Source organism: Podarcis pityusensis (genome assembly GCF_964106645.2).
Source record: "Podarcis pityusensis genome assembly, chromosome: 6".
NCBI classification, from domain to species: Eukaryota; Metazoa; Chordata; class Lepidosauria; order Squamata; family Lacertidae; genus Podarcis; species Podarcis pityusensis.
The window spans coordinates 15,553,111-15,579,861 of NC_138030.1; the positions used below are offsets into that span (position 1 = coordinate 15,553,111).

Here is a 26,751-nt window from a genome sequence, read left to right on the forward strand (position 1 = left end):
AGAGGGAGAGGGGAAGAGAGAGGGCTGGGCGTGCTTCTGTGTGCCATGACGCTGGGGGGGAATTGTGGTAAAGAGCGAGGGAACTCCGCTTTTTGCAAAGCATCCTGGCAAATGAGCTCAGCCAGCAGTGCCTGAGCTAGCGTAGAGGGCAAGCTCCTGCCGTCAGGAGCTGGGCACGTCTGCTCAGATTCCTGCAGGACAAGAAAAGGAGACAGGCTCGCCATGCAACGAATCATGGCTACGTCAAATGTTTTTATTTCTTCCTGATCTCTCTCTCTCTCTCTCTTTCTCTTTTCCTCTCTTTCATCAATAATTCACCTCAGGGCTTCCCCCCCTCTCTGCTCCTTGTGGATAGTGGAGGGGGGGTTGGACCGGGAAGAACAGGGTTTTTGGGGAGTGCTGATTTTGTCCGGGAGGTTATTTCCAAGAGCTCTTTAAAGGACCAAAAAAAAAAAAGAAAGAAAGAAAGAAAAGGAAGAGGGAAGACTGACTTTTTTTTGCTGGAATTGCTGGAAGAGTGAAAAAGAGGAAGATTTCGCTGCTGGTGCGCCGGGTAGCGGGTGTGCTTTCTTCTCCCCCTTTCCCCCCCAACAGCTGGTAGGGCTGCTGCCGCTAGCTTGGTGTGTAAGCGTGGAGAGAGGAGGAACGAGAGGCGTCGCTGGGGCGCTCCGAGCAAGGCTTCGCTGTCCGCCTCTCTTGGTGCTGAACATGGGCGCTTCAAGCAGGGCGCTGTCCGTGGTGCCTACCGTCCTCCTGGCGTTGGCGCTTCCCACTTTCCCCGTCTGGGCGCAAAACGACACGGAGCCCATCGTCCTGGAAGGGAAATGCTTGGTCGTGTGCGATTCCAACCCGGCTACCGATTCTAAGGGATCGTCTTCTTCTCCTCTGGGGATCTCCGTACGGGCTGCTAATTCCAAGGTTGCTTTCTCGGCAGTCAGGAGTACCAACCACGAACCTTCCGAGATGAGCAACAAAACCAGGATAATCTACTTCGATCAGGTAATATAGGAAGTGAATGAATGCATATTCTTTCTTAAAAGGCAGGACATTCTCATCATTTCCCCCTGCCAGGAGGTTAAGAAAAAGAGCGAGAGAAGAATCGGTCAAAGGATGAGTAGTTTTGATCAAGGGAGGAGCAATTTTAAAAATATATAGAGAGAAGAGTTATCATTTGGGAAAGGGATTCGATTAGAAGTGGAGTGGCGAGGCAACCGGTCATGAAGCTGAGACGAGATCAGTTCAGGGGAGGAGGTGGGGATCAACAGGTGGGAGTCGATCTGTGAACTCTTTAATGCTCCTTTACAAGCAGTGGGCTGAAACTTACCAAGTGGCATTGGAAACTCTCGGTCAATAGGCTCATTTCCTTCCAACCGACACTTCCTTGCCTTTCCAGTGAAGTTTGATGGCTATTCCACTTTACCAAGCAAGAGTGCATTTGCACATTGTAAGTCTTTGGATTGAATTAATCATAAGGCTGTAACCAGGAAGACGCAGACTGCTTTGCTCTGAGTATACAGCAGTTTGTTTTACTACTTATTGATTTAGATTCCTACCATTCCACTCTCTTATAACTCATGCAGGGTTACATAAGTTTCCAGAGTTCAGTATTCAGAAATGACAGTCACCTACTACCTAAAAGTTTGCATCCTTATGAAAAAAGGTATGGTGTTTAAACAAGGTCTGTGTATCTGAGATTAATGAAGGAAGACCAGACTGCTCAGGAATGCATCCAGTTTTAGATTGGTATTTGCAGTCACTGGTGATGGTAGTCACCAATGCAGAGACCTTATTATTTCTGCACTCTTGTAGCCCAGTCCTGAGAATATTCACCCAGAAGTAAGCCCCGCTGTGGGCATGTTAAGTGTGCATAGGATTATAGCCTTCCAGCTCAGATGATATGATACCTGAAGGGAAAGTGTGGGGATTTTTAAGATTCTAAGGAAGGGCATTGTGTGCAGTTGAATATGTCCAAATATCCTATCTAACTCTGTGGGATATTCCTGTTTGCTTTCCAGCCACCTTTTCACAGCAGTCCAAACCTTTTATCACTTTATAAAGTGTCAAAATCTGTAAGTGGAATTTAGGCACCTCTTGTAACCCAAAATCTATTTATTCTGGTGCAATCACATTGGCATGTATATAGCAATCAAACACGGTCAGGTAACAGAGGAATATGGAGGCAGTCCTTTGAAAGATCCACTGCACCTTTAGTGTATCACTGCAGAATGTTGCAATATTGGAAAGACACCCTGTTTCACTTTTCCCTGACCTACCTCTCAGAGACAAACACCAAACATACCCTCTGTCCAGGCATATGATCAATGGTTAGACAAAACAAAAAGAGTTATTCATCCCCGCTCCAAAGTAAGGTCTTGCATTGTCAGTGTTAAGTCATTTATAAATAAGAATGAATCCTTTAACAAAGAAAGATTTTTTAAAACAACAACAACAACAACACACTTTAGATTTTCAGCTGTCTATGAGATAATACCTTTTTTAAAGTCCATTTGTTTTAATGCAAGAATTTAACATGTGTGTCAGTTTCTCCCATTAAAATCTATATGATATACAAGAGTGCAGTTTGGGCTGGATCAGATCCATATGTATTTTTAAAAGAAAGAAAGAAATGGTGGTGGAAGGCATTGTAATTATGTTGTGTCAGCTCCAGTTTGAAATGTCTCTGCCTTCTTGGGAATTGTTTAATACTCTACCCTCAGCTATTTCCTCTATCACCCCCTTCTGATTATGTATGATAGCAGGTGGAATAGCCTATCTTTGCAAATATTAGCGCAGTGGGTTAATTAAGCCCCAGGAAGTTACTCTTTAGTCTTTCACAACATATTCTTCAGAGAGAATGATGGATCTTCACTCTCTCCCATGACTACAAAGAGTCCTGGGAATATTGTACCTTGCTCAAGTCGCACTGCCATTAACCTTTTCAAGATGCCAGGAGACAGGTGGATATGTAAGAGACACGGAAATGGCCAGGGCATCAGACAGCTGCCTGTATCTTTTGAAAGGGAGTGCAAGGCAAGATGCAGGGCTTTTCTCCCCCTTAGGTACAGGTTATGAGCCTTGAATTTTAAAAGTGTTCGTGCCCACCCATCACTTGTGCAGAACCTAAAAGTGCCATGCAATTAATTTCTCCTCTTCCTACTATGTTCTTTGCTTCCTGCTTTCTTGTAAGAAACTACCCACTCACCTCTCATGCCTTCACACTCGTTCCAATCAAGACTGAGCAAAGAGCCAACATATGTTGTGTGATATATGTGAAGACATTGTTTTTCCTCAATTGCCACGACAACTGGAATCCATCCCCACACTAACAGATCTGAAAGCGCATTTATGTTTGGAAGAAATTCCAACCGATTTCAGCTAGCAGTGGCAAAGCTAACTAAAACCGACTTTCCATTGAACTCATGCAAATGTACTTAGGACTGAGGTGTATTGGGGTGGTGGGAGGGAATGACAGATCACTTTCACCAGTATAGTGTGTGGCTGGCAGCCATGCACGTAAAGGGGTACGTGAGCTGCCTCCTAAGAATGACCAAGGTGCAACTCCCGTAAATATTTCCCCTGGACTTCTGCAGAGTCAGAAATGTGATGAAGCTGTTTCATGTCAACAGGCCATCTAGCTCAGTATGGTCTGCCCAGACTGCCAGCAGCTCTCATGGCACAAAGGCCATGACTCAGTGGCAGAGCATCCTCTTTGCATACAGGTCACAGGTTCGATCTCTAGCATCTCCAGGTAGCTCTGGAAGTGTCTCCTGTCTGAAGCCCTGGAGAGTCACTGCTAGTCAGAACAATACTTCTAAAAATATAAAATTAATTCTTGCATTTCCCAAAAATATTACAAAAGTACAAGTATATAAAATGTGTAACATGAATTTCCCATCTCCTCCTAAATATGCCATGTAGACAGTTCAGAGTAGACAGTGCTGAGGTGGACCATTGGTCTGACTCTGTATATGTCAGCTTCCTATGTTCCTAAGTCCCTTCCCCAAAAGTTGCTGTAGATTGGGCCTCCGACTTTAGGTTTAAAACATATATTGCTACCATTTCCCCCTCCTCCTCTTCCCCCTCTTCCTTTTCATCTTCTCAAGAGTATTATCAATATATTATGATGTCATCAGTGTATAACGAGAACTTCACAGGGTAACATACACATATTGGAACTTCTCCAAGGAGCTTACAATATAAGAAGAGGAATAACTGTAATACTTCACATTGGTTGCAGTCTTCAGGGCCAGTCCTACCATTAGGTAAAATGAGGTGGCCACCTCAAGGAGCATGTGCTGGGCATGCAGCAAAAGGGGTGTAATGCAGAAACATACTATACCTCATAGCAAATATTTTATCTCTGGCCCCACCTCAGTTCTTTCAGTTTTGGAATATATTATCCATAAATTTATGGAAAGAGGAGGCAGGCAGGCAGCATAATACAGTGGATTATGTTTACGCCATCTACTGATTTAAATGATCATGTTCTTTTATAGCTAATTATCTTTGAGTTAGTGGTATTATGCATCTTAACTTGGAGTGGAGGGCACCATTTTCTTCAATGCCTCAGGCTGCAAAATGTCTTGGGTCAGTCCTGATAATCCGTACAACAACCCTGTAGGGTAGGTAGATCAGCACAATCACCCCCATATTGCAGGTGGGAGGCTGAGTAGAAAAGTGTGCCCCTGGCCATTGGATGAGCTTTTGGCAGAGGTGAGATTCCAACCAAGGAATGCATGAATCACTGCTCAGTTTCTTACCTTCTCACTATATTGCTATATTTCACTGACAATGTGATCCGATTCATGTGTACTTAGAAGTAGTGCCATTGAGTTCAATGCGGTTTTCTTCCAGACAGGTGGGCATAAGATTGCTGCCTCAGTTGGCGAGGGGGGGGGGAAGCAGCAGGGAGGGAAGAGAAGTATGGCTAACAAGTGATGAAAGTGAGCAAATACAACCAGAGAGCCAGTATAGTGTAGTGGTTAGAGAGTCAGACTAGGACCTGTGAGACCAGGGTTCAAGTCTCCACACAGACTTTGGGCCAGTCACTGTCTCCCAGACTATTCACCTCACAGGGTTGTTGTTGAGGATTAAATGCAGAAAGGGAAAACCATTATTATGCTGGAAGCCACCCAGAGTGGCTGGGGCAACCCAGTCAGATGTGTGGGCTATAAGTAAATAATAATAATAATAATAATAATAATAATAATAATAATAATAATTGCTGCTGCTACTACATTGTACTCCATGGAGAAAAAGATGGGGTATAAATGCAATAAAATGAATAAGGAAGGTAAAAGAAAGTACTTCTCTAGCCAGTTCATAGTTTGCTCCCACGAGAAGCAGTGGTGGCCATCAACTTGAGTGGCTTTAAAAGAGGATTAGACTCTTATAGCCCACCAATGGCTACTGAGCCTAATGCCCATGTTCTACCTCTACTTTTAGAGACAGCAATGCTCCTGAATACCAGTAGCAGAATGTTGTTGTGGCTCTGGTTGGCCACTGTCAGAATAGGATGCTGGACTTGATGAGCCCTTCGCCTGATCCATGGAGGCTCTTATTAGGTTCTTATATGTACCTAGCCATCGTTTGAGCAGAGGCTGAGCAGTAAGGAGTTAAGACAGGGCTGAGGGACTGGGGGTTCTCCAGACATGGACTACAGCTCCCATCATCCCCATCCTTTAGCCCTGCTCACTTGGAATGATGGGATTCAGAGTCTGGAGAACTGCACACATGAGCGCCATCCCTGAGTTAAGCTCTAGTCTTCACGGGAAGGTGGATTTTAAGGAGGGTCTTGAAGAAAAAGGGGGAGGTGACATTACTTTGAAATTCAATGAAATCATTCCAAGCAGTTTTACCACTGAATCATGGTCACTTCCTCTGTGGATAATAAGTAGCCTGCCTCCCAAGTAATTAAAAAACAACAATTGAGTCGATTTTCATCACTTCTTTAATTTTAAATTGAGACCAACATTTCATCAAGAAAGATTCCTAGTAGGTGGTGGGAGATACCCTAGAGCAAAATCCAGGGTTGTTGTTGCTGTTGTTGCTATTGTAAGAAAATATGCTTTTATTAAAGATCAATGAAGGAGGCAGAAAGAGATAGGCCTATCCTAAGTTCAGGAATTAAGTACTCAAGGGGTGGGCATGTCAGGTGCCATGTCAGTATAATTTCATTGGAGCGGGGAATGGGGAACCTGTGGCCCTCTAGATATGGTTGGACTGCCTGCGAACTGTTTAGCAACATCAGGAGGACCACATGTTCCCCACCCCTGTTACAAGTGCAATAATGTACACTGTTACTGAAACATTTTGGGATCTGATGCAAACAGGTCTCCTGAGACCACTCAGGTTGATAAGCTTGTGTTGATTTTACAGCACATGTTTATTATAATGCTCCCAGATCCACTTTGAACTCAGTTGTCCTCAACTGCAGATCTGCAGACAGTCTTAACAGATTTTGGACTCACAGCTGTCCATGGAGGCACAGGTTAATTCTGTGTCCAGGGCAGCTGTCTATCAGCTCCATCTGGTATGCAGGCTGAGACCTTATCTGCCCACAGACTGTCTTGCCAGAGTGGTGCATGTGTTAGTTATCTCCCGCTTGGACTACTGCAATGCTCTCTACGTAGGGCTACCTTTGAAGGTGACTCAGAAACTGCAATTAATCCAGAATGAGGCAGCTAGACTGGTCACTGGGAGTGGCCGCCGAGACCATATAACACCGGTCCTGAAAGATCTTCATTGGCTCCCAGTACGTTTCCGAGCACAATTCAAAGTGTTGGTGCTGACCTTAAAGCCCTAAACGGCCTCGGTCCTGTATGCCTGAAGGAACGTCTCCACCCCCATCATCCAGCCCGGACACTGAGGTCCAGCACCAAGGACCTTCTGGTGGTTCCCTCGCTGCGAGAAGTGAGGTTACAGGGAACCAGGCAGAGGGCCTTCTTGGTAGTGGCGCCTGCCCTGTGGAACGCCCTCCCAGCAGATGTCAAGGCGATAAGCAACCATTTTACTTTTAAAAGTCAACTGAAGGCAGCCCTGTTTAGGGAAGTTTTTAATGTTTGATGCTGTATTGTTTTTAATATTTGGCTGGAAGCCGCCCAGAGTGGCTGAGGAAACCCAGCCAGATGGGTGGGGTATAAATAATATATGATGATGATGATGATGACAAAACAGGATGACTTTTTTGCATGGAACAGTTTCTTTTTGAACGGCCACTGTTGTCTGGGGGGAATGTTGTCTTGGGGAAACAACCCCATCATGTGCTGGGTGCCAAATATTAATAGTTTTTATTTTATTTTTAAATCTGAAAGAATATCTGAATTCAGGGATCAGTTTTGGAAGCACCGGAGCATTTCACCCTGTCCAACAGGCTAGGTGTGCTAGAATTATAGGGGGCTAGAGGAGCTTAATGGCCTTATCATCTGAGCTGTCACCCCCATGGTCTGGGGACCATAATATGATTAAAACTGAGACAAGATAAGAGTGAAGCTTGTGGGTTTCATTAACATGCCCACCTCTTCTCTCGTAATTTGAGCACTAATATTATGAAAGAATTTACCCTCAGATACTTTTCCTGGAGCCAGACTCAAGACCCTAGGGCTAGTCAGTGATTTCTCCAGTTTAGTTCCACAATCCTGAACACATTGACCCATGATTCAGCAAAGTAACTTTCCTAAGAAGGATGCTTTGATCGATGCCTACAGAAAGGAAAAGGACCCTGAGTGTTTATAGATCTTTGCCTGTCACCTCCATAGTCAGCCGTGGAAGCCATGCATATACACTGGGGAGGTTTTGTACTGCAATTCAGATCAAGATTTCTCCCTCCATCCCTCCCTCCCTTTTCTTAATTGCCAACCAAGAAGCGCTAAAATCAACTACGGTATGTGCATAATAATAAAACACAACAAAATCCACAATAAAAATGAAACAGAATGCTGCAAAGCAACCAACAAAGCACCTCCCACAACCTCTTCCAAGCCCAGCTTATGCCTAAGAAAACAAATAGTTTTCTTTAGTGGTGGTTGAAATGTCTTGAGAGGGAGGGGGCATCCTAACCTCCATAGGAAGAACACCTTAAATGGTCCAGTTGTGCTCCTTTGTAGTTTAAAGCTGGGTAAAACGAGGGCTTCATTTGATGATATAAGGCCAGGGGGAGATATGTACTAGAGCAAGTGATCTCAAAGTTATGCAAGGATTTAAAGGTTAGAATCTTGAACAATATATATATACACACATGCCCCATTTTGAACAATATATATACACACATGCCCCATTTTGAACAATATGCCCCATTTTGATCAATAGGTTTGCTTTTCCAGTTATAAACTGCAGCCCAAAGCCACTTATTGGGAAGTACACTTCCTAGAGATCAATGAGGCTAATTTTTAAAGGCTGTGTTTAGGACTGAGAAATAAATTCCATTAAAATCAATAGGGCTCACACATGCCTGACTTTCTGTGGATTGGACCCATTTGTAACACAACCCAGCCATTCCCAAAGCTACCCAAAGAAAGGCCAGGATTTATGTCTGCAAGAGACATAAGGGAATCTTATCTTTCTGTAGCTGACTATACCTGCAGTCTCCTTAATTATCATTGTTCCCTATGCTCCAAAACCCGTTGCTTGCTCTGATATACCTGTGAAGTTCCTGCAGAAATGGGCTTTCCCATTCAGTTCCATGCAATATTATTATATTATTATTATTATTATTATTATTATTATTAACCCTTTGGAAGCACAACTGCCCTTTCCATTCAAGCTCTTCTAAGTTGAAGCACTTCAAATAAATCCCTGAATCCCTTTGTTTATGGGAAGACAGCTAATTGGGGCTATTCTATGAAAATAAGTGCTCCCATGGCTCAAGTGTACTATTACACAGAGTGTGGCTTGGACTTATGCATGCAGCTCACACCAGGCATATATATGATGTCACAAGTGCATCATTTGATATATGCGAACACTCTGTGTTGCAATACAGGAAAGGAATGCATGTGCAGATTTCAATAAGGGCATGGAAAGGCTGTGTGAAGCAGACAGATGTGTGTAATGCCTGGTAGACATGTGATGGATGGCATGCATACAGTGTGTGCGCATGCACACCCATACCCCCTGCACATCTAGTACTTTTACCACACTGGAGATCATCCAAATTGGCTCTGTACTCCACTGGACATCGGAAAGTCTTCCTTCCCAATAATCACACTGTTTTAACAATCTGGAAAGGTGTTGGGGGTGGGGGTGGGGTGGTATTGTGGTGAGGGGCATGCAAGGGCTATTGTGGGGATGTTCCTGCAAACCAACCAACCAATGTGGGATTGAGATAGTAGGGAGGCATAAAAGCCCAGATCCTAACCCTATCCACCTCTTTGGATCCTTATTGGCTCCCACTCATCTCTCCATATATATATATAATAATATAATAATAACAATTATCTATACCCTGCCCATCTGGCTGGGTTTCCCAGCCACTCTGGGCGGCTCACAACAGAATATTAAAAACACAATAAAACATCAAACATTAAAAACTTCCCTAAACAGGGCTGCCTTCAGATGTTTTCTAAAATCAGGTAGTTTATTTTCTTGACATCTGGTGGGAGGGTGTTCCACAGGGTGGGCGCTACTACCGAGAAGGCCTTCTGTCTGGTTCCCTGTAACCTCACTCCTCGCAGGGAGGGAACCACCAGAAGGCCCTTGGAGCTGGACCTCAGTGTCTGGGCTGAACGATGGGGGTGGAGATACTTCTTCAGGTATACTGGGCCGAGACCGTTTAGGGCTTTAAAGGTCAGCACCATCACTTTGAATTGTGCTCGGAAACGTACTAGGAGCCAATGTAGGTCTTTCAGGACTGGTGGTATGTGGTCTTGGTGGCCACTCCCAGTCACCAGTCTAGCTGCCACATTCTGGATTAGTTGTAGTTTCTAGGTCACCTTCAAAGGTAGCTCCAGGGTAGTCAATGGATCAGATTGCCATAAGGGAAACAGTTTCCCCCACACCTATTCAGCGCTGATTTTTTGGGTGGTGGTGCTACTGGCAACTAGTGTGTGGTGACATATACCAAATAGAACAGGTTGGGCACAAGAGCAGAGAATGTGGGCAGCATCTTTAGAGCATAACATTACGGCTATTAGATGTGCCTAATTTTTTGTAGCAGCACTGTTACTTACCTGTGAGACTTGTACTCAAAAATATATATCCATAAATAGACATAAAAGAAAGAAAGAAAGCAAAAGCCTGATGGTGAAAGGAGATTCCTTGACGTGCCCCCAGGGCTTTCTGACCTATATACACCCAGAGTTGTGGATATAGCAGTCGCTTTGCTGCTTTGCCATGTCCTGCCATGGCCTACTAGCTGGGGCTTGGATTGTCTTGTTAGATCATTCTTTTACAAGTTTGCCATAATTTTGAAAATCTCCCATGCTGTATTTAAAGTTATGTCCCTAGTGAACCCGATGTGCAAGGAGCTCACTTCTTTACTCTGGGTATGGACCATCGACATCTAGCATCAGGACATAATTGGTTTGAGGAGTATGCCCTAACTTGTAAATATTTGCACGGGCAGATCGTCCTGCAGTGTCAGAAGCATTGTGCTGCATCACTGTAATGCTGGTGTAACATCATGCCTTTGTGCTGCTGATGCAGCTGTCGGCATTCTGTGTGCTCTGCTTGTGCCTACCTGGCTACTGTGGTGGGGCTTACATCACCAGAATTGTGCTGCAAAACAGATTTTAAAAATATGAGCCTCTCCCCTCACTATGATGAGGTAGCTTAAAACTCTGCAGTACTTAAAACTCAGCAAGAGCTTTAGTGGAACTAAGGAGCTGTTCAGTTTTCAGGATACAGCCTGTGCATTATGGACCTTATCCTGGCAAACTCAAAAGCAGGCCCATTTGACCTGAACTAACAGGCCTTCCAAGGGATGCGGGTGGCGCTGTGGGTTAAACCACAGAGCCTAGGACTTGCCGATCAGAAGGTCGGCGGTTCGAATCCCCGCGACAGGGTGAGCTCCCGTTGCTCGGTCCCTGCTCCTGCCAACCTAGCAGTTCAAAAGCACATCAAAGTGCAAGTAGATAAATAGGTACCGCTCCGGCGGGAAGGTAAACGCCGTTTCCGTGTGCTGCTCTGGTTTGCCATAAGCAGCTTAGTCATGCTGGCCACATGACCCAGAAGCTGTCCGTCGGCTCCCTTGGCCAATAAAGCGAGATGAGCACCGCAACTCCAGAGTCAGCCACGACTGGACCTAATGGTCAGGGGTCCTTTACCTAACAGGCCTTCTAGGAGTCCATATTTTCTAGGGATGCCCCTGATTTAGAGATGCCATCCCGGTTTCAGATTTGATCCCAGAATGTCCCACCTTTCCTTAGGATGTCCCTATTTTCATTGGAGAAATGCAGGGTATGGAGTTATCTGACCCCCCAAGATGTCTGAAGGCAATCCTGTATAGGGAATTTTAAAAAATGTTTAATATTTTTATATATGTTGGAAGCTGCCCAGAGTGGCTGAGGCAACCCAGTAAGATGTGTGGGGTATCTATAGTAAAATTATCATTCTGGAATGGCATGTCCCTATTTTCCTCAGAGAAATGTTGGAGGGTATGAACTAAGCATGCACAGAATTGTAACCTTAAAGAAAGGATGTCTAGGCCAGTTTAATCTTGCTGGGGAAAATATTTCTTATGTCTGGAAATCTTAATTTTATGTACAATAAATTAGTATAAATAAATATTGGGGTTAAAAATCAACACCTTGGCTTTAGATGTGTAGGCTTGGTGAGAAATTTTGTGTCTGTTGCAAATTAACTATATTTCCCCCCAAGAACACAGAATGCTTCCATTAATTCTTATTTCCTCTCTCTTTAATTTGTAGATCCTAGTAAATGTGGGGAATTTCTTTACGCTGGAGTCTGTCTTTGTAGCACCAAGAAAAGGAATTTACAGTTTTAATTTTCATGTAATTAAAGTCTACCAGAGCCAAACAATCCAGGTATGTTGATTCAAAAAATCTGTTGGAACACATTTGTTAGCATTTCATTCCTTCCTTCTCCCCTTCCCCATTTCCCTAAAAAATATATATAGATAAATGGATAATAGCGAAAATCCATTTTCTATTGTAAATAGAAATAGTTTAAATGCACCCATGTTGATGAATTAGGAAACAGCAAATAGCTCAACTTGGCCAATAGCAAATGGATTTCAGTGACATTTTAAGATAACAATGTTGCTCACCAGTTCAAGATACAGCCTTGAGAGTTCAAAATAAAGAGAGTGCTTGCATTCTAATTATGTGCTACAACTTTTCTGTGAATCTCACATTGGGGACTGTTGGAAGTAATTTCATGATAATAAATGCTATGAGCACAATGAAAGGGAGCATGCATTTGATGTAAAAGCATAAGAACAGCTTTCTGGATCAGGCCAGACACATCTAGTCCCTTGTCCAATTCAATGGCCATTCAGATGCATCTGAGAAGCCCATGAGCAAGATCTGAGTGCAACAGTGAAATCAGTAGGACTAAAAAGTGTCTGCGCTTGACCCAGCCCTGTCGCTTTGTGAACAGAAGGGCTCTTTCCATTCACAGAAGGATCTGGAATATGGTGGAGTCTACATAATGGAAGAAGGATGTGGGGAAACAATTCCCCTTTGGCTCTAAAGCTTGGAGTGCTGTTCCAAAGGACCCCTTTCTGAGGGACACAGAGTATCGCAGGTGGTGCTGTGGTCTAAACCACTGAGCCTCTTGGGCTCCTGCCAACCTAGTGGTTCGAAAGCATACCAGTGCAAATAGATAAATAGGTACTGCTGCGGCAGGAAGGTAAACATCATTTCTATGCGCTCTGGCTTCTGTCATGGGGTTCTGTTGCACCAGAAGCAGCTTAGTCATGCTGGCCACATGACCGGGAAAGCTGTCTGTGGACAAACGCTGGCTCGCTCGGCCTGAAAGCGAGATGTGCGCTGCAACCCCATAGTCGCCTTTGACTGGACTTAACTGTCCAGGGGGTCATTTACATTTTATCTTATATTGCAGAGGGAGGATGGGATTCATGAAAGCCACTTCCCTTTCCCCTCTCTCCAGTGTGAGCAGAACTGTGCTGCTTTGCCTATACACGTCTTTGCAGAAGGGCTCGCCAGCAGTAAATCAGGTCAGGCTGGCGATCACACTTCTCCTCTCAGGGTGCAGAGATGATGCAGGAATGTAGAGAGGGATGTATGGACTTGATGATGATGAAGAAGAGTGTGGATTTGATATCCCGCTTTATCACTACCCTAAGGAGTCTCAAAGTGGCTAACAATCTCCTTTCCCTTCCTCCCCCACAACAAACATTCTGTGAGGTGAGAGAGACTGAGAGACTCCAGAGAAATGTGACTAGCCCAAGGTCACCCAGCAGCTGCATATGGAGGAGCGGGGAATCGAAACCGGTTCACCAGATTACGAGTCCACCACTCTTAACCACTACACCACACTGGCTCTGATGAGGCATTAGGAGGAGGAAACCTGGGAGAATGAAGAGGGTGAGAAAGAGATGGATTGTGGAAATGCATCCCATCCCATTTGCAGAGAGAGCAGTTTGGGGGAACAGAGATAATGTATTATTATTTTGCATTTATACCCCACCTTTTCCTCCAAGGAGCTCAGGGTGCTCTTCCTCCTCTTCATTTCACCCTCACAACAACCTGTGTGGTAGGGCTAGGCTAGGAGGCAGTGACTGACCCAGTGTCACCCACTGAGATTTATGGCCAAGTGGGGATTTGAACCCTGGTCCCCCGAGGTCCTACCAGGACGCAGGTGGTGCTGTGGTCTAAAGCACTGAGCCTAGGGCTTGCCGATTGGAAGGTCAGCAGTTCGAATCCCTGCGACAGGGTGAGCTCCCGTTGCTTGGTCCCAGCTCCTGCCAACCTAGCAGTTCGAAAGTACATCAAAGTGCAAGTAGATAAATAGATACCACTCCGGCAGGAAGATAAGCGGCATTTCTGTGCGCTGCTCTGGTTTTGTCAGAAGCAGCTTAGTCATGCTGGCCATATGACCCAGAAAAACTGTCTGCGGACAAATGCTGACTTCCTTGGCCAGTAAAGTGAGATGAGTGCTGCAACCCCAGAGTTGTTCATGACTGGATTTAACTGTCAGGGGTCCTTTACCTTTACCCCCGAGGACCTAGCCCAACATCCTAACAAGTGCCTTCTAAAGTAGCATCCAAAGAAAGGTGAGAGGAGAAGAGCATTTTGGAATGGGGATCCCTCCCATTTTGAGCAAGTGAGAATACAACCAGAAACAGATATTGATGTCAAGGCCTGAGAGGAAGAATCCTAGTGGCAAGCCTATGGCTGGAGATTGGTGGAACATCAGGAAAGTAGGGGAAGGAAGGTCTCCTCACTCTAGCAATCTGATGTTGGGGTGATGCTGGTCTCAGTCACATAGCCAGCCTTAGAAACCAGTCCCACCTTCTCTTAGTTTCCTGTGGGACACTCCTTCCCCCTAGGGCCTAGTATCATGTGGGAATAATCAATCACTCCAAGGGGCTGTGTAGGATTTTTTTTGGCTACCCCACATTAACTAATTTGTATTTGTAGATTTAGAAAGATGTATAGGCCACCTGATCCCAAACTCTCAAAGCGATGTTCATAATACAATGATGGATTAATACCCCCCCATCTAAAATCCACAAAGCTGTTTAAAAGCCCCCAGCATATGCTAGATAATTTTCAGTAAAACACAGAAAGAATCAGTTAAACCTTTAAAATGAACATGGATTACATAATGATACGTCTGAATAGGATATATAATAAAGTTTGCAGCAATGTGCCTGGAATGTCCCTTTTTTTATACCTACTCCAAACTGGCAAATATTAAGAAGCTAGATTATTAGTCTGACTGATCGATGCGTGTGCCATGGGTTGCTCGGGCTGTATGCAGTTGGCTTGGGGGCATTTCCACTTTGCCGAGCCAGTTGGGATGGCTTTGTGAATTAAGTATTTGTTGGGTCATGCTGGCATGGGGTGTAGGCACAGATTCAGATATGGTCAGCTGCACCACCAGGACTCATTAGCTCCCTGCTGAGATGCTGTCAGTCATTTTGCACTCTGCACACGCTCAGAAACACTGGGCCCATAACCTGTTTGTGTTTGAAAAAGAAAAGGTTCTAACCTCCTTTTTACTCCTTTACCTAGTCTTCAGACCTTAGTTGGCACAAAAGAGTCTTTGAGAAGAGTGTTCTTGCAGAGTATTGCTACTTTTATTCTTAAAAAGTCTTCTTCTCCAACCACGACCGACAGCTTTTTTTAACACACAACCAGCTTTTTAGCATCCAAACAACCCACACCCAACACTAACACCGACCACTCTATATATACAGGTACAATTTGGTGAAAGATTGCATGAGTCATTATAGGCCGTTGACTCATGCTGACTTAGTTCTTTTAGCATTAAAGAAACAGCAGCCAATTTTTAGCCATGGCAGCAACACCCTGAGACCCCTGGAGGGTGAAGGGGCTGGTTTATCACTCACCTCATTGTATCCTTGGGTTGTGGAGCATTGTCAGCACCAAAGGTTGACTAGTGTGGGTGGTGGTGAACATGCCCCCTCTGCTCACGTTCAAGCTTTTAATAATAATAGACTTAAATGGGGGACCTCACACCCACTCACTGCCAACAGCAACATGTGACCAAAGGTGCTACGAATCAGCTGCAAAATTTAAAAAGATCAGATTAGACAGCAACTACACCACTGCAAATTGTAAGTGGAGAAAGCCCCATCCCCATGTTCTTAAAATGCCCTTTTATTTTAATAGGATTTTAAACTCCATTTCAGGCAAACATCTCAAAACATGGGTGGTGTCATATACCTTGTAGCACAGGATGAGACCAGGCACCTGCTTGTGCATTTGCTTTGTTTTGACCCATGGCTATCAAGGATGATTATGAAGCTTTGCTGGTATTCCAAGTGATGGGTGATATGCTAAAAGAAAATCCCAGCTCCCCGGGTTGCTGAAATTTCATTGTGTTCTTTGGTGCAAGATTAAAAGCCCCTTTGCACTTCTCCTTTGGTGCCTTTCCAGACTATGTAATGTGCTCACTGAAATCATGCTCAAAAGCATCATAAATACCAGCTATGGGAAGACCTCGTGCCCTTGCTATATTCAGGCAATTGCTTCATTTGGAGAAAAGAGCAAGATTGCTTAAGATAAGAATGTGGAGATGTCTCTGCGAAAATGAATGGTCACGTGCAGCGTATTTTCTTCTGCTCTTGCCAAGCCTATCTCTGGCTCACTGAATATATTGCCACTGCAGTGTGTGATCTATTTCCACGTCATCTAGTCTCCTGCTGCTCCAGTAATGTTTAAATATGGAGGGAACACGTCAGTTGCTAGAATGGTATGGCAGTGACTCATGAAATCATAGAATTGTACAGTTGGAAGGGAACCCGGGGGCCTTCTGGTCCAACCCCTTGCAATGCAGGAATCTCAGCTAAAGCATCTGTGACAGATGGCCCTCCAACCACTGCTTTAAAAACCCCAAGGAAGGAGAGTCCACCACCTTCCGATGGAGTCCATTTCACTGTTGAACAGCTCTCACCATCAGAAAGTTCTTCATGGTGTTTAGTGGGAATCTCTTGTAACTTGAAGCTATTGCTTCAGGTCTTACCCTCTGGAGCAGGAGTAAAATGCCTCCTTGTTGCTGTATACAGCCCTGATTGGCTTGGGTGTTGTCCTGTTTTATTTGATTGTTATTCCTTGTCTTTCCTACACATCACATAGGCCAGGGTGAGCTCCAGAAGTCGCTGAACAACAACTCCCATCAGCCCCAGGAAAGAAGGCTGATAATTTACAATGATGGGAGGCCACAACCTTCTGGAGGACACAACATCAGTTTATCGCCAGGTTCTGTGATCACAACACTTTAGCAAAGACCTTCCTGCCACACCTTCAGTTAGTTAACACACATGAAGCACATTGTGCCATTAAGCAATGGTTTCCTCTCAAGCCTGCAGTTCTCACATGCATGCTGGACTACTGCAATGCACTCTACGTGGGGCTACCTTTGAAGGTGACCCCGAAACTGCAATTAATCCAGAATGTGGCAGCTAGACTGGTGACTGGGAGTGGCCGCTGGGACCACATAACACCGGTCCTGAGAGATCTGTGTTGGCTCCCAGTACGTTTCCGAGCACAATTCAAAGTGTTGGTGCTGACCTTTAAAGCCCTAAACGGCCCCGGTCCTGTATACCTGAAGGAGCGTCTCCACCCCCATCGTTCAGCCCGGACACTGAGATCCAGTACCGAGGGCTTTCTGGTGGTTCCCTCACTGCGAGAAGTGAGGCTACAGGGAACCAGACAGAGGGCCTTCTCGGTAGTGGAGCCCGCCCCGTGGAACACCCTCCCATTAGATGTCAAGGAAATAAGCAACTATTCAACTTGAAGGCAGTCCTTTATCAGGAAATTTTTAATGTTTGATGTTTTTAATGTTTGCTGTTTTATTGTGTTTTTAATATTGTATTGGAAGCCACCCAGAGCAGCTGGAATTATTACAGGAATTATAACTAAATTTACATCTGTGCATAGAAGTTGGCACATCTAAATTTTATGCAATTCTGCACCCTCTTTTTTCATCATGCTCTTCCACTTGGAGGGTGATGCATAAATGGCTGCCCTAGGAGCAAGTTATATGTGGTCCAGCTCCTGATATTGGAATCTCCAGGTTTCGCTTACGTATCTCCCACAGTCCAAATCACTTGTTTATAACAAGAGTCATTTTGTATTAAGAACAAGTTAATCGACCAAAAACATTGCTGTTCATGCTGAATAATTACATGTGAACTGAGGACACACACAAAAAACACACGGGGGGGGGGAGGCGCGAGAGTTCTCCCTAAGATGTCTCTCTACAGAAGAAGCCTTTGACAGAGGGCCTTCTTGGTAGTGGTGCCCACCCTTCAGATGTGAAGGAAATAAGCAGCTATCTTATGTTTAAGAGACATCTGAAGGCAGCCCTGTTTAGGGAAGTTTTTACTATTTAATTATATTTAATATTGTTTTTAACACTTGATTGGAAGCTGCCCAGAGTGGCTGGGGAAACTCAGCCAGATGGGCGGGGTATAAATGATAAATTATTATTATTATTTTAGGAACATACACAGAGCACTGCTTGTCCCTGTCCTCTCAGCCACACCTTTTCGGTGCTGAGGGCTTGAGTCATAACCTCCCAGGTCTGAAGGCCTGAGTAAATGATGCAGGTGTGCCCCAGAGAAATCATGCTCTCTGCCCTCAAAGAACCACAGTCCTGGGTAGCAAACATCAAGGATCCTCACACCCTTCTTAATGCATCTTAGTGCTCACTGACAATGATCCTTTGCGTACTCTTCTTTCACTGTCCCAGTGTTGTGACCCTAGGTTACTTAGAGGTCAACACAGTCTATACTACTTGCCAATTGCTTCCAGATGCCACCTCTGCCAACTTTTTTTTTAAAAAAGATATTTATTAGGAGTTTACAAGTTACAGAAAAAGAAGGAGAACAATAAAGAATTAAACAAAACAAAACAATACCTTACAATACATAAAAACAAAACAAAAAGAAAAAACCAAAAAACCAATACAATAAAATAACGAAAAAACAGAACAAAAACATTTAAAAACACTCCCAACTTTTCCATGTCTTTACCTTTCATATACTTGTTTCATCGACCTCCTCACACCTCCCTTTTTTGTATTCTAGTTCAATTAGCTATTTCAGCAAGTCCTTTCCATCTTTCTCAATTTTCGTTCTAGATCTAACCTTTTAATTAACTCAACAAATCCTTTCCATCTTTCACTATATTCTGTCATTCAATTTACCTTAATTTATTTAACCTTATCTTACCATAAGAAAAAAAACCTTAAAACTTAAAACTTAATACTTATTTATACATAACTCCTTATATCATTTCTACTAAAGCCAAATAGTTTCATTCCAACATTTTTCCTAATACTCATTAATTTTACACTAATTCTCAAAATAATTTTTTTTAAAAAAAACTTTCTTCCAATCTTCATCCAACGTCTCTTCTTCCTGGTCTCGGGTTTTGTCAGTCCTTCTTGTCCATTCCATCTAGTCCATCAACCTGGTGATCTTATGTCCGAGGCCCTTAAGTCTTTTCCATGTCCCTTCTGCAGATCTTCTTCTTGTTTATACCTGCACTTTACTTTGTCTTTTGTTGATCTTTTTCTTAATTTCTTTCCTTTCTCATTGGGGGGTAGGTCTCGGGAGGACTCCAATCCAAAAATATCTCCATCTCCCCTCAGCAAATCAGCCCATTCCCCACAGTCAACACTGTAATCCAGGAGGTATTTAAAAGCATGTTTCAAAGTCCTTCCAAAATTAAGAGCCCTCACAACTCCAGACCCCCCCTGGTCCATTCCAGATTCAAACTTCAAGAACAGCGGCTTATGCTCCTGCAAGGCCTCGGATCTCCACCTCTGCCAACTTTTAGATGCCCGGCTAAGACTTTTCTGTTTACCCAGGTGGTCAATTAATCAATGTTGACTTCTACAGTGAGCTTATCTTTTGGTGTGGTGGGTAGGACTTGGTCTTTACTAATTTGGGCATTTTATGTATTTTGAATGGTTAGCGTTTAAATTTGCTCTGGTTTTAATTTATTTTTATACGCTGCATTTATTTTCAACCACTATGACTCTTTTCCAGCTGGAAAAAGTTTCAAAAAGTGGCAACCAAAATGATCAATGGGTTGTAGCAACTGCCTTATAAGAAAATGTTGTTACATCTGAGTTCTTCAAGAAATCTTGGCTGAGTGCCACCTAGCCCTCTGGCTGGGGTATTTTGTATATGTCTTTTTTAATTCAATTAGTTGTAAACCTTCTTTTGACACCTTATATTATCAGCTTCTGTTAGTTCAGGTTAGTGCTGAGCTAAAAGCTTTCACAAATATTTTCACCTGTACAGGTGAATTCATCTGACCAACGTCTGCAGTGAAGGTTGATGCAAAGAATTTGTGCATCTTCACTGAAATTGAATGCTTCTTTTAACTGTTGCTAATTTTACCCTGCTAACAAGTTATGCTAACTTTATCTTGCCGGAAATCTTGCTGGTTTCCTGCTTCTGTTGTATTTAAATTCTTTTAATCTTCTTCTTCTTATTTCTATATATTTTTGGCATTTGCTCCCTAATTTTCTTCTGGGTTTGTCTTCCTGTAGGTTTACATTCAGTTTGCCTGAATTTTCTCATTTTCATCAGCCTTCCATTTTGTAATGTGAGCTTTCTCACCTTTTAGAACTTACAGCTAATTTTTGTGCCTTTTCAATGTAATTCACAACAGTATCCTTTTTAGGATTGTTTTCGAAGCTGTGCTATACATTTTATTTCAACTTCTGTTATACTGCATTAAAATAGTACCCATTCTCCCTTGAGAGATTTTACCCTTCTGACATTACCTTTCAGTTTCCTCCTAGCTAACCTTCTCACTTTTGACAATAAAAGCCCCCTTTTGGAATGAAATATGACTCTGTTGGATTTTCTGGGCAATTTTCCAGTCATATAATATGGTGAACTTGGTAGTGCTGTATTCACTGTTTCCAGGAAGTTCAACAGTGTTTATAGCTTCTTGTACTGCTCTGGGAATAATTTAGGATTAAATCAAGTGTCATTTCCTTTGTCGCTGGCTCAATGACTCAGTGTTGGTAAAGGCACACTCATTCATTATAGCTAAAACTCTTGGGCACTGTCCAATTTAGAGCTAAGCATGTTTAAGCCTATTTATTTGCCAGCTTGCTGTGACACAAATTTACAATTAGCCAGTCAATCTGAGAGTAATTGAAATAATCACTTGTTAGTACATTTTCTACTTTGCCCTTCCCCACAGTTGAAGAACAGAGGAAGCATCCTTATATCAGGCCAAGCCATTGGTCCACTCATATAAGAGATAGCCAATAACTATGTATGTTATTGGACTCCAGCTCCCATAAGTCCCAACCAGCAAAGCCAATGATCAAGGATGATGGGAGTTGTAGTCCAGCAATATCTGGATGGCACCATATTAGCTACGCTGATCTAAATCACTATTATTGACTAGGGATAGCTTTCTAAGGCAGAGTTAAGCAATATTGTGTGCTCCAGATGTCAATGGATTGCATGGCAAGTCCCCTCCCCCATGTGAAATGAAGACACTGGACACATTATTTAAGGTTAATGGGCATAAAAAGGCCACAACTTTATTGATTACAGAATTAAAAGGTATTGGCCTTAGGCATTGACTCCTATCGACTACCCGGCATGGAGACTGGGAAGGGTTATCCACAAGCCGTGGGAGTCCTGTTGAAGTACACCAACTAGGATCCCACGGGTGTCACCGCTCGGGGGCGTGCCGGAGGCCCTTACCTCCCTAGGTTTTGGACAAGGCAACGCCCCCCGGAGTCCTCTACCGGACTACCCTTTTCATTGGGGGAAGGTGATGGCACTTCCTTCCCCCCATTCATTTGCATAACAATTAACCCCTGCCAATGCCTAACCGCCAATACCGCGGAAGTTGTGAGGTTTGCTACGAGGTAGGCGAAAAAACCAAAAGGCTAGAAGTGCGCCAAATTGGAAAAATTCCTACCAGGCCCCTTGCGGCGACCAACCAGAGTCCATAGCAAGGTCATAGCTAGCTAAGCCTAAAGGGTGGGTGGGAGGGAAAACCGCTCAGCTGGAAAGGGGAAAGAGGGCGGTCCCCGGGCATGCCTGGCCTTAAATAGGCTAGGCCCCGCCTCCACAGCCCGCCGATTGGCGGGCAAGGTCGAAGGCACGCCTGGGGATTTCCTGTTCTCGCGGGGGCAAAAGGCCAGCCCCCGTGTGTGTGGGAGGGGGTAGCCCACAACCCCCTCTCCTCCCAAGCTCGGAAATGGCTCTGTGACTCCTAACAGATTGGCTGGGTTTGATGAGAGTTGTAGTCTAATTATATCTGAATGGCACCACATTGGCCATCCCTGCCCTAAAATCTCAATCAGAGGTCTTTCCCACTGCCTGATTCTGCTAAGAAGATATGCTTACTTACTTACTTCACCAAACCTTTATTAGGCATTACAAGAATAGGCCATCATAAAACAGCCATATATAAAATTTTAAAATATGTACAAATAGACAGCCATGTAAAATATGTACTAATGAGGATTTTCATTGAAATTTATTCCTGCTAAATAGTGCCATTCACCACTCTAAGAGATACTATTGACAAAAACTCACCCACCCTGGTAGTTACTTCCGGGTTACTGTCAGACAGATAGAATCTTATATTTTCATTGTGCCGTGATGTTAGACTACCCCCAAAAGGGGATAGCATGTGTTTGCATAGCTGGTTGTACAATGGACAGTAGAAAAGAATGTGTTCTACAATGTCCGGCATGTTCAAAGAACACCCACAATGTCTATCTTTTCTGGGGATGTTTGAACATCTGCCCTTGACAAAAGCTGAGGGGGAAACGTTCAGTCGTTGGACTGGAATTATTAATTTCAAGATATAAGTGACCCTGTTATCTGTCATATTTAAACCATAGAACCTGGGGGAGCACATTTTATTTACAGCTGACTTGGTGTTTAGTTTTTCAATGCCCCTTAATCTGGTTTGAATATTGCAATAAATATATGGCTCACTTGAATTATACAAGAGTTCCAAGTCAATGCCAATAGATCTGATTTTGCTATGTAAGAGTTAGAACCATCTGGATTTATAAGAGTCCTTAAGTAAGAACAAGATATGCTAGGAGCCGAACTTGAGATCTTCATGTAAATCAGGTGATGCACTGCTGAGCTACAGTGCCAACCTTCTGCTTTTCATTTCATTCTATATCCCAAGATCCTTATTAGAGTTTTGGTTAGAGTGATTTGATTGTATGCTCCAGCACAAACTTACCTTGGCACCTGGGATCATTCCTACCCTCATGTTTCTGTAGATAAGCTTGTTTCACTGAAGATTTTTATCGGGAAGTTTTTAATTTTTGACATTTTTGCTGCGCTTTTATTATGCTGCAAGCTGCCCAGAGTGGCTGGGGCAACCCAGTCAGATGGGTGGGATGTAAATTAATAATAATAATTATAATCATAATCATAATTATAAATGTTTTGAACACTTTGCTCTCACCTCCAGAATAACATAGTGTGTACCTTACTTTATTTCAATGACCCACCAAGTTTCTCATTTACTGTATTCTCTTTTAGGGCCCATCCACACAATACATTTAAAGCATTTTCATATTGCTTTTGGCTTCCCTTCCAAAATAAAAAGAACTGTAGTTTGTTAAAGGTGCTGAGAATTGTTAGGAGACCCCAATTCCCCTCCCAGAGCTACAATCAGCACAGCGGTTTAATAATCAACCCCTCTTCCTTGGGAGTTCTGAGAATGGCAATTCTGTGAGAGCAACAGGTGTCTCCTAACAGCTACAGTTTTTTGGGGGAAAGCTATGAATGTTTATGGGGACGCGGGTGGCACTGTGGGTTAAACCACAGAGCCTAGGACTTGCCGATCAGAAGGTCGGCGGTTCGAATCCCCGCAACGGGGTGAGCTCCCATTGCTCGGTCCCTGCTCCTGCCAACCTAGCAGTTCGAAAGCACGTCAAAGTGCAAGTAGATAAATAGGTACCGCTCCGGCGGGAAGGCAAACGGCGTTTCCGTGCGCTCCTCTGGTTCGCCAGAAGCGGCTTAGTCATGCTGGCCACATGACCCAGAAGCTGTCCACGGGTCCCTCGGCCAAGAAAGCGAGATGAGTGCCGCAACCCCAGAGTCGGTCACGACTGGACCTAATGGGTCAGGGGTCCCTTTACCTTTACCTTTATGAATGTTTATAATGGTACAATATACTTTAAAATTATAGTGTAGATGAGGCCTTAGTATCAGAGACTCTACTTTTGCCATTTGGGTTTTTAGGATTCTAGCACTAGCTTATAAACACCTATATGTATCTTTTGACATATTTTGGGTGTTTGGGGGTATGTGTGCATTTTTTTCCTTATAACTTTTTCATTGACACCCGGTCATTTTGGTGTGCTTCCGGGGTGTGCTTAGATATCTGTACACAATTGCCTGCTTATAACAGTGAGCCATCACTGGGCTGACATTGTTCTCACTCTGGTTAATCCACGAAGGTGGGTGACTTTGGTGAACATTTTGGCCTCCACAATATGAGGTCTACGTGGTCAGCAGCTTTTGCACACTGTTTTGAAAAGATGCAAAACCGTTTACAAAGGGATTGGTGTCAGGAGGGAAATCAAAGGTGGGGAAAGTGCTATACTGTGGTCCGATTTGCAGGCTTCTGATGGGCATCTGGTTGGCCAGTGTGAGAAGAAGATGCTGGACTAGATGGGCCTTTGACCTAATTCGGCAGGACTCTTCTTGCATTTTTATTCCTACAGTGAGCCTGCTATAGACCCATAGTCACCAACACATTTTGCCCTGTCCCTCCCCTTCCACATATGGAATGCCTTAAGTATTTGTAACTGCTATTTCCCGAAAGGATGTTTCAAGAACAGCAAACAGTCTGTGGACTCCAGGCATTTGTGGCTTCTAACGATCCTTTGCATAGGATTTGCTAATGATAGATGGGTTTCCCTGTTACCTTGAACTTTTTTTCAGTGATTTTTCTCTTTTGTAGGTTAACTTGATGCTCAATGGAAAACCGGTCATTTCTGCTTTTGCTGGGGACAAGGATGTCACCCGTGAAGCTGCTACAAATGGAGTCCTACTTTATCTAGACAAGGAAGACAAGGTTTACCTGAAACTGGAGAAAGGTAATCTGGTTGGTGGATGGCAGTATTCTACATTTTCTGGCTTCCTGGTCTTTCCCCTGTAAGGTCGATTTCTCCATGACATTCACCCAGGTGTGGACCAGTCATTGCTTCTGTTCTCCGAAGATCATCTTCTCATCCTTTGGATTGATGTTTTCTTTCTTGGTTTCTCATGGGTGAATATGGATTCTATTTATGGCATTTGACCCTTTCTGAACTCCTTTGAGATTTCACCGAATTTTGTGTGTTTAAAATACGGTGCATTTGGATTACGACCTAAAGCAGACAGTAAATATCTATGCTTGATGTTGCCAAAAAAAGCTGCCTGCAAGATTTATTCAGAGTTCCTTTACTGGACATATGGGATTTGTGGGAGAAGTGGATCATTATTGTTGTCTCTCCCCCTTCCCCCAATTATATTTTTAAAAGACTGGCAACCAGGTCTATAATTTAAGAATCTTTGAGTTCAGTCTTCAATCAAGATTAATACATAGCTGCCAAAGAACCGTTCATTGATATATTAGTTATATCATGTCTTTGTTCCCCTCGCTCTAAAAATTAACATAAATCCATCCTGTTCAGTTGGGAAGGAATAGATAATGGTTATTGATAAGTGATTGACTTCATTACTCCTCTTTGTACAGTGTGTTGGATGATTCACTTAGATGTTTTCCTTCAGATAATGTATCTCAAAGAGGACCACCCGACTGAAAGTCTGTAGGTCACAGTTGGATGTTATTTGCACATGGATGGAGTTTATATTCTGCAGAAAGTATTTTCTAGTAACGGGAAGAGATTATCATGCTAACAAAAAAATGCTTACCAGGGTTAAATGGGATCATTTTGGCAAAGCTCTGCAAAACAGCCTTGCTCTATAGGAAAATTACACTTGTTCTTCACCTTTAATTAACATGATTGATAATAACCACTTTATTAAAAAACCGAAGGGATTTGTTCCTTAGACACAGCTAATTCATTAGTCGGAGATGGAAATGCTCCCCTCTTGTTTTTAATTATGTCTGTTTCTCAAGCCTTCTGTTGTATTTTGAGGTATCATCTGGTTTTGCCTTAACTCCGCAAATGTATATATGATGATAGATATTGTGGGCATTGTCCAGGCAAAGTTAAGCATTTTTACAGCTCAGTCCCAGGCACATGTACCTGGAAGTTAGTCCCACTGAGTACAATGGGACTCACTCCCAGGTTAGTGTATATAGAATTGCAGTCCTGTTGATCTCAATGGGGGAGGTTAAAGTGTGCAGTTAATTCTTCCACTAACATCAATAGGTCTTAACTGTGCTTAGCTTTGACTGCACTGAGCCTCATTTGTTTAGCAAATATTCAATCCAAATAGCCGGTACCTGAACTTGGTGCAATATCTTTTCTGTCTTTTTGTAAAGGCCATATTAATTCATAAATTTATTTATTATGTTGCTGTTACATAATAAAAGTTAATATATGTTAGTGTATTTTTTTTTAATCCTTGGGCTTCTTGGAAAATATTGTTTTAAAACAGTATCAATTAGCATTATTTTGTGCAAGATAAAAGAACAACTCTAGGAAACAGCTGAGATTTTCCACTCCACTCTGTCAAATTCCAGAAAGCAAATCAGCATGCAATCAAAGCAACTAAAATTTTATAGCTCACAAAGACCCACTGGCTGGTGAACTGTTTGACAGTCTTCTAATTGTACTTGCCTGTGCAGCAGTTCTGTTCATTAAAGCACCATGACTCCACCAGGGGTAGGGAAATGAGGCAGAAGGATAATAACTTAAAAAACTTGGACCACCTCCTTGGCAACAAATGACACAACAAGGGTGAGTTCCAAGTAGAGATCCTGGAGAGAAGATCCAGAACTTCATATGTGTATGGGATGACCCACCACTTCTCCTTCCCCGAGGTAAGTGTGTTTTTTTTTGCTTTGGGGTAGAGGAAGCGGAGGCAGAGGCAGTGGTGGTGGCCCCATGGCTTTGGTGCATGTTCTTCTAATATGCTTGAGAAAGCCTTTGATGTATCTG

The 26,751-nt window shown here is 43.4% G+C and overlaps 1 protein-coding gene across 1 annotated transcript; it reads left to right on the plus strand.

Moving 5' to 3' along the window:
* CBLN4 (cerebellin 4 precursor) lies at positions 1-26,209 on the plus strand. Its single transcript, XM_081011641.1, has 3 exons — positions 1-999; positions 11,865-11,981; positions 24,600-26,209. The coding sequence occupies exons 1-3, from the start codon at positions 709-711 to the stop codon at positions 24,795-24,797; spliced, it is 606 nt and encodes a 201-aa protein (XP_080867767.1). The 5' UTR covers positions 1-708; the 3' UTR covers positions 24,798-26,209.
* Positions 26,210-26,751: the final 542 nt, after the last annotated feature.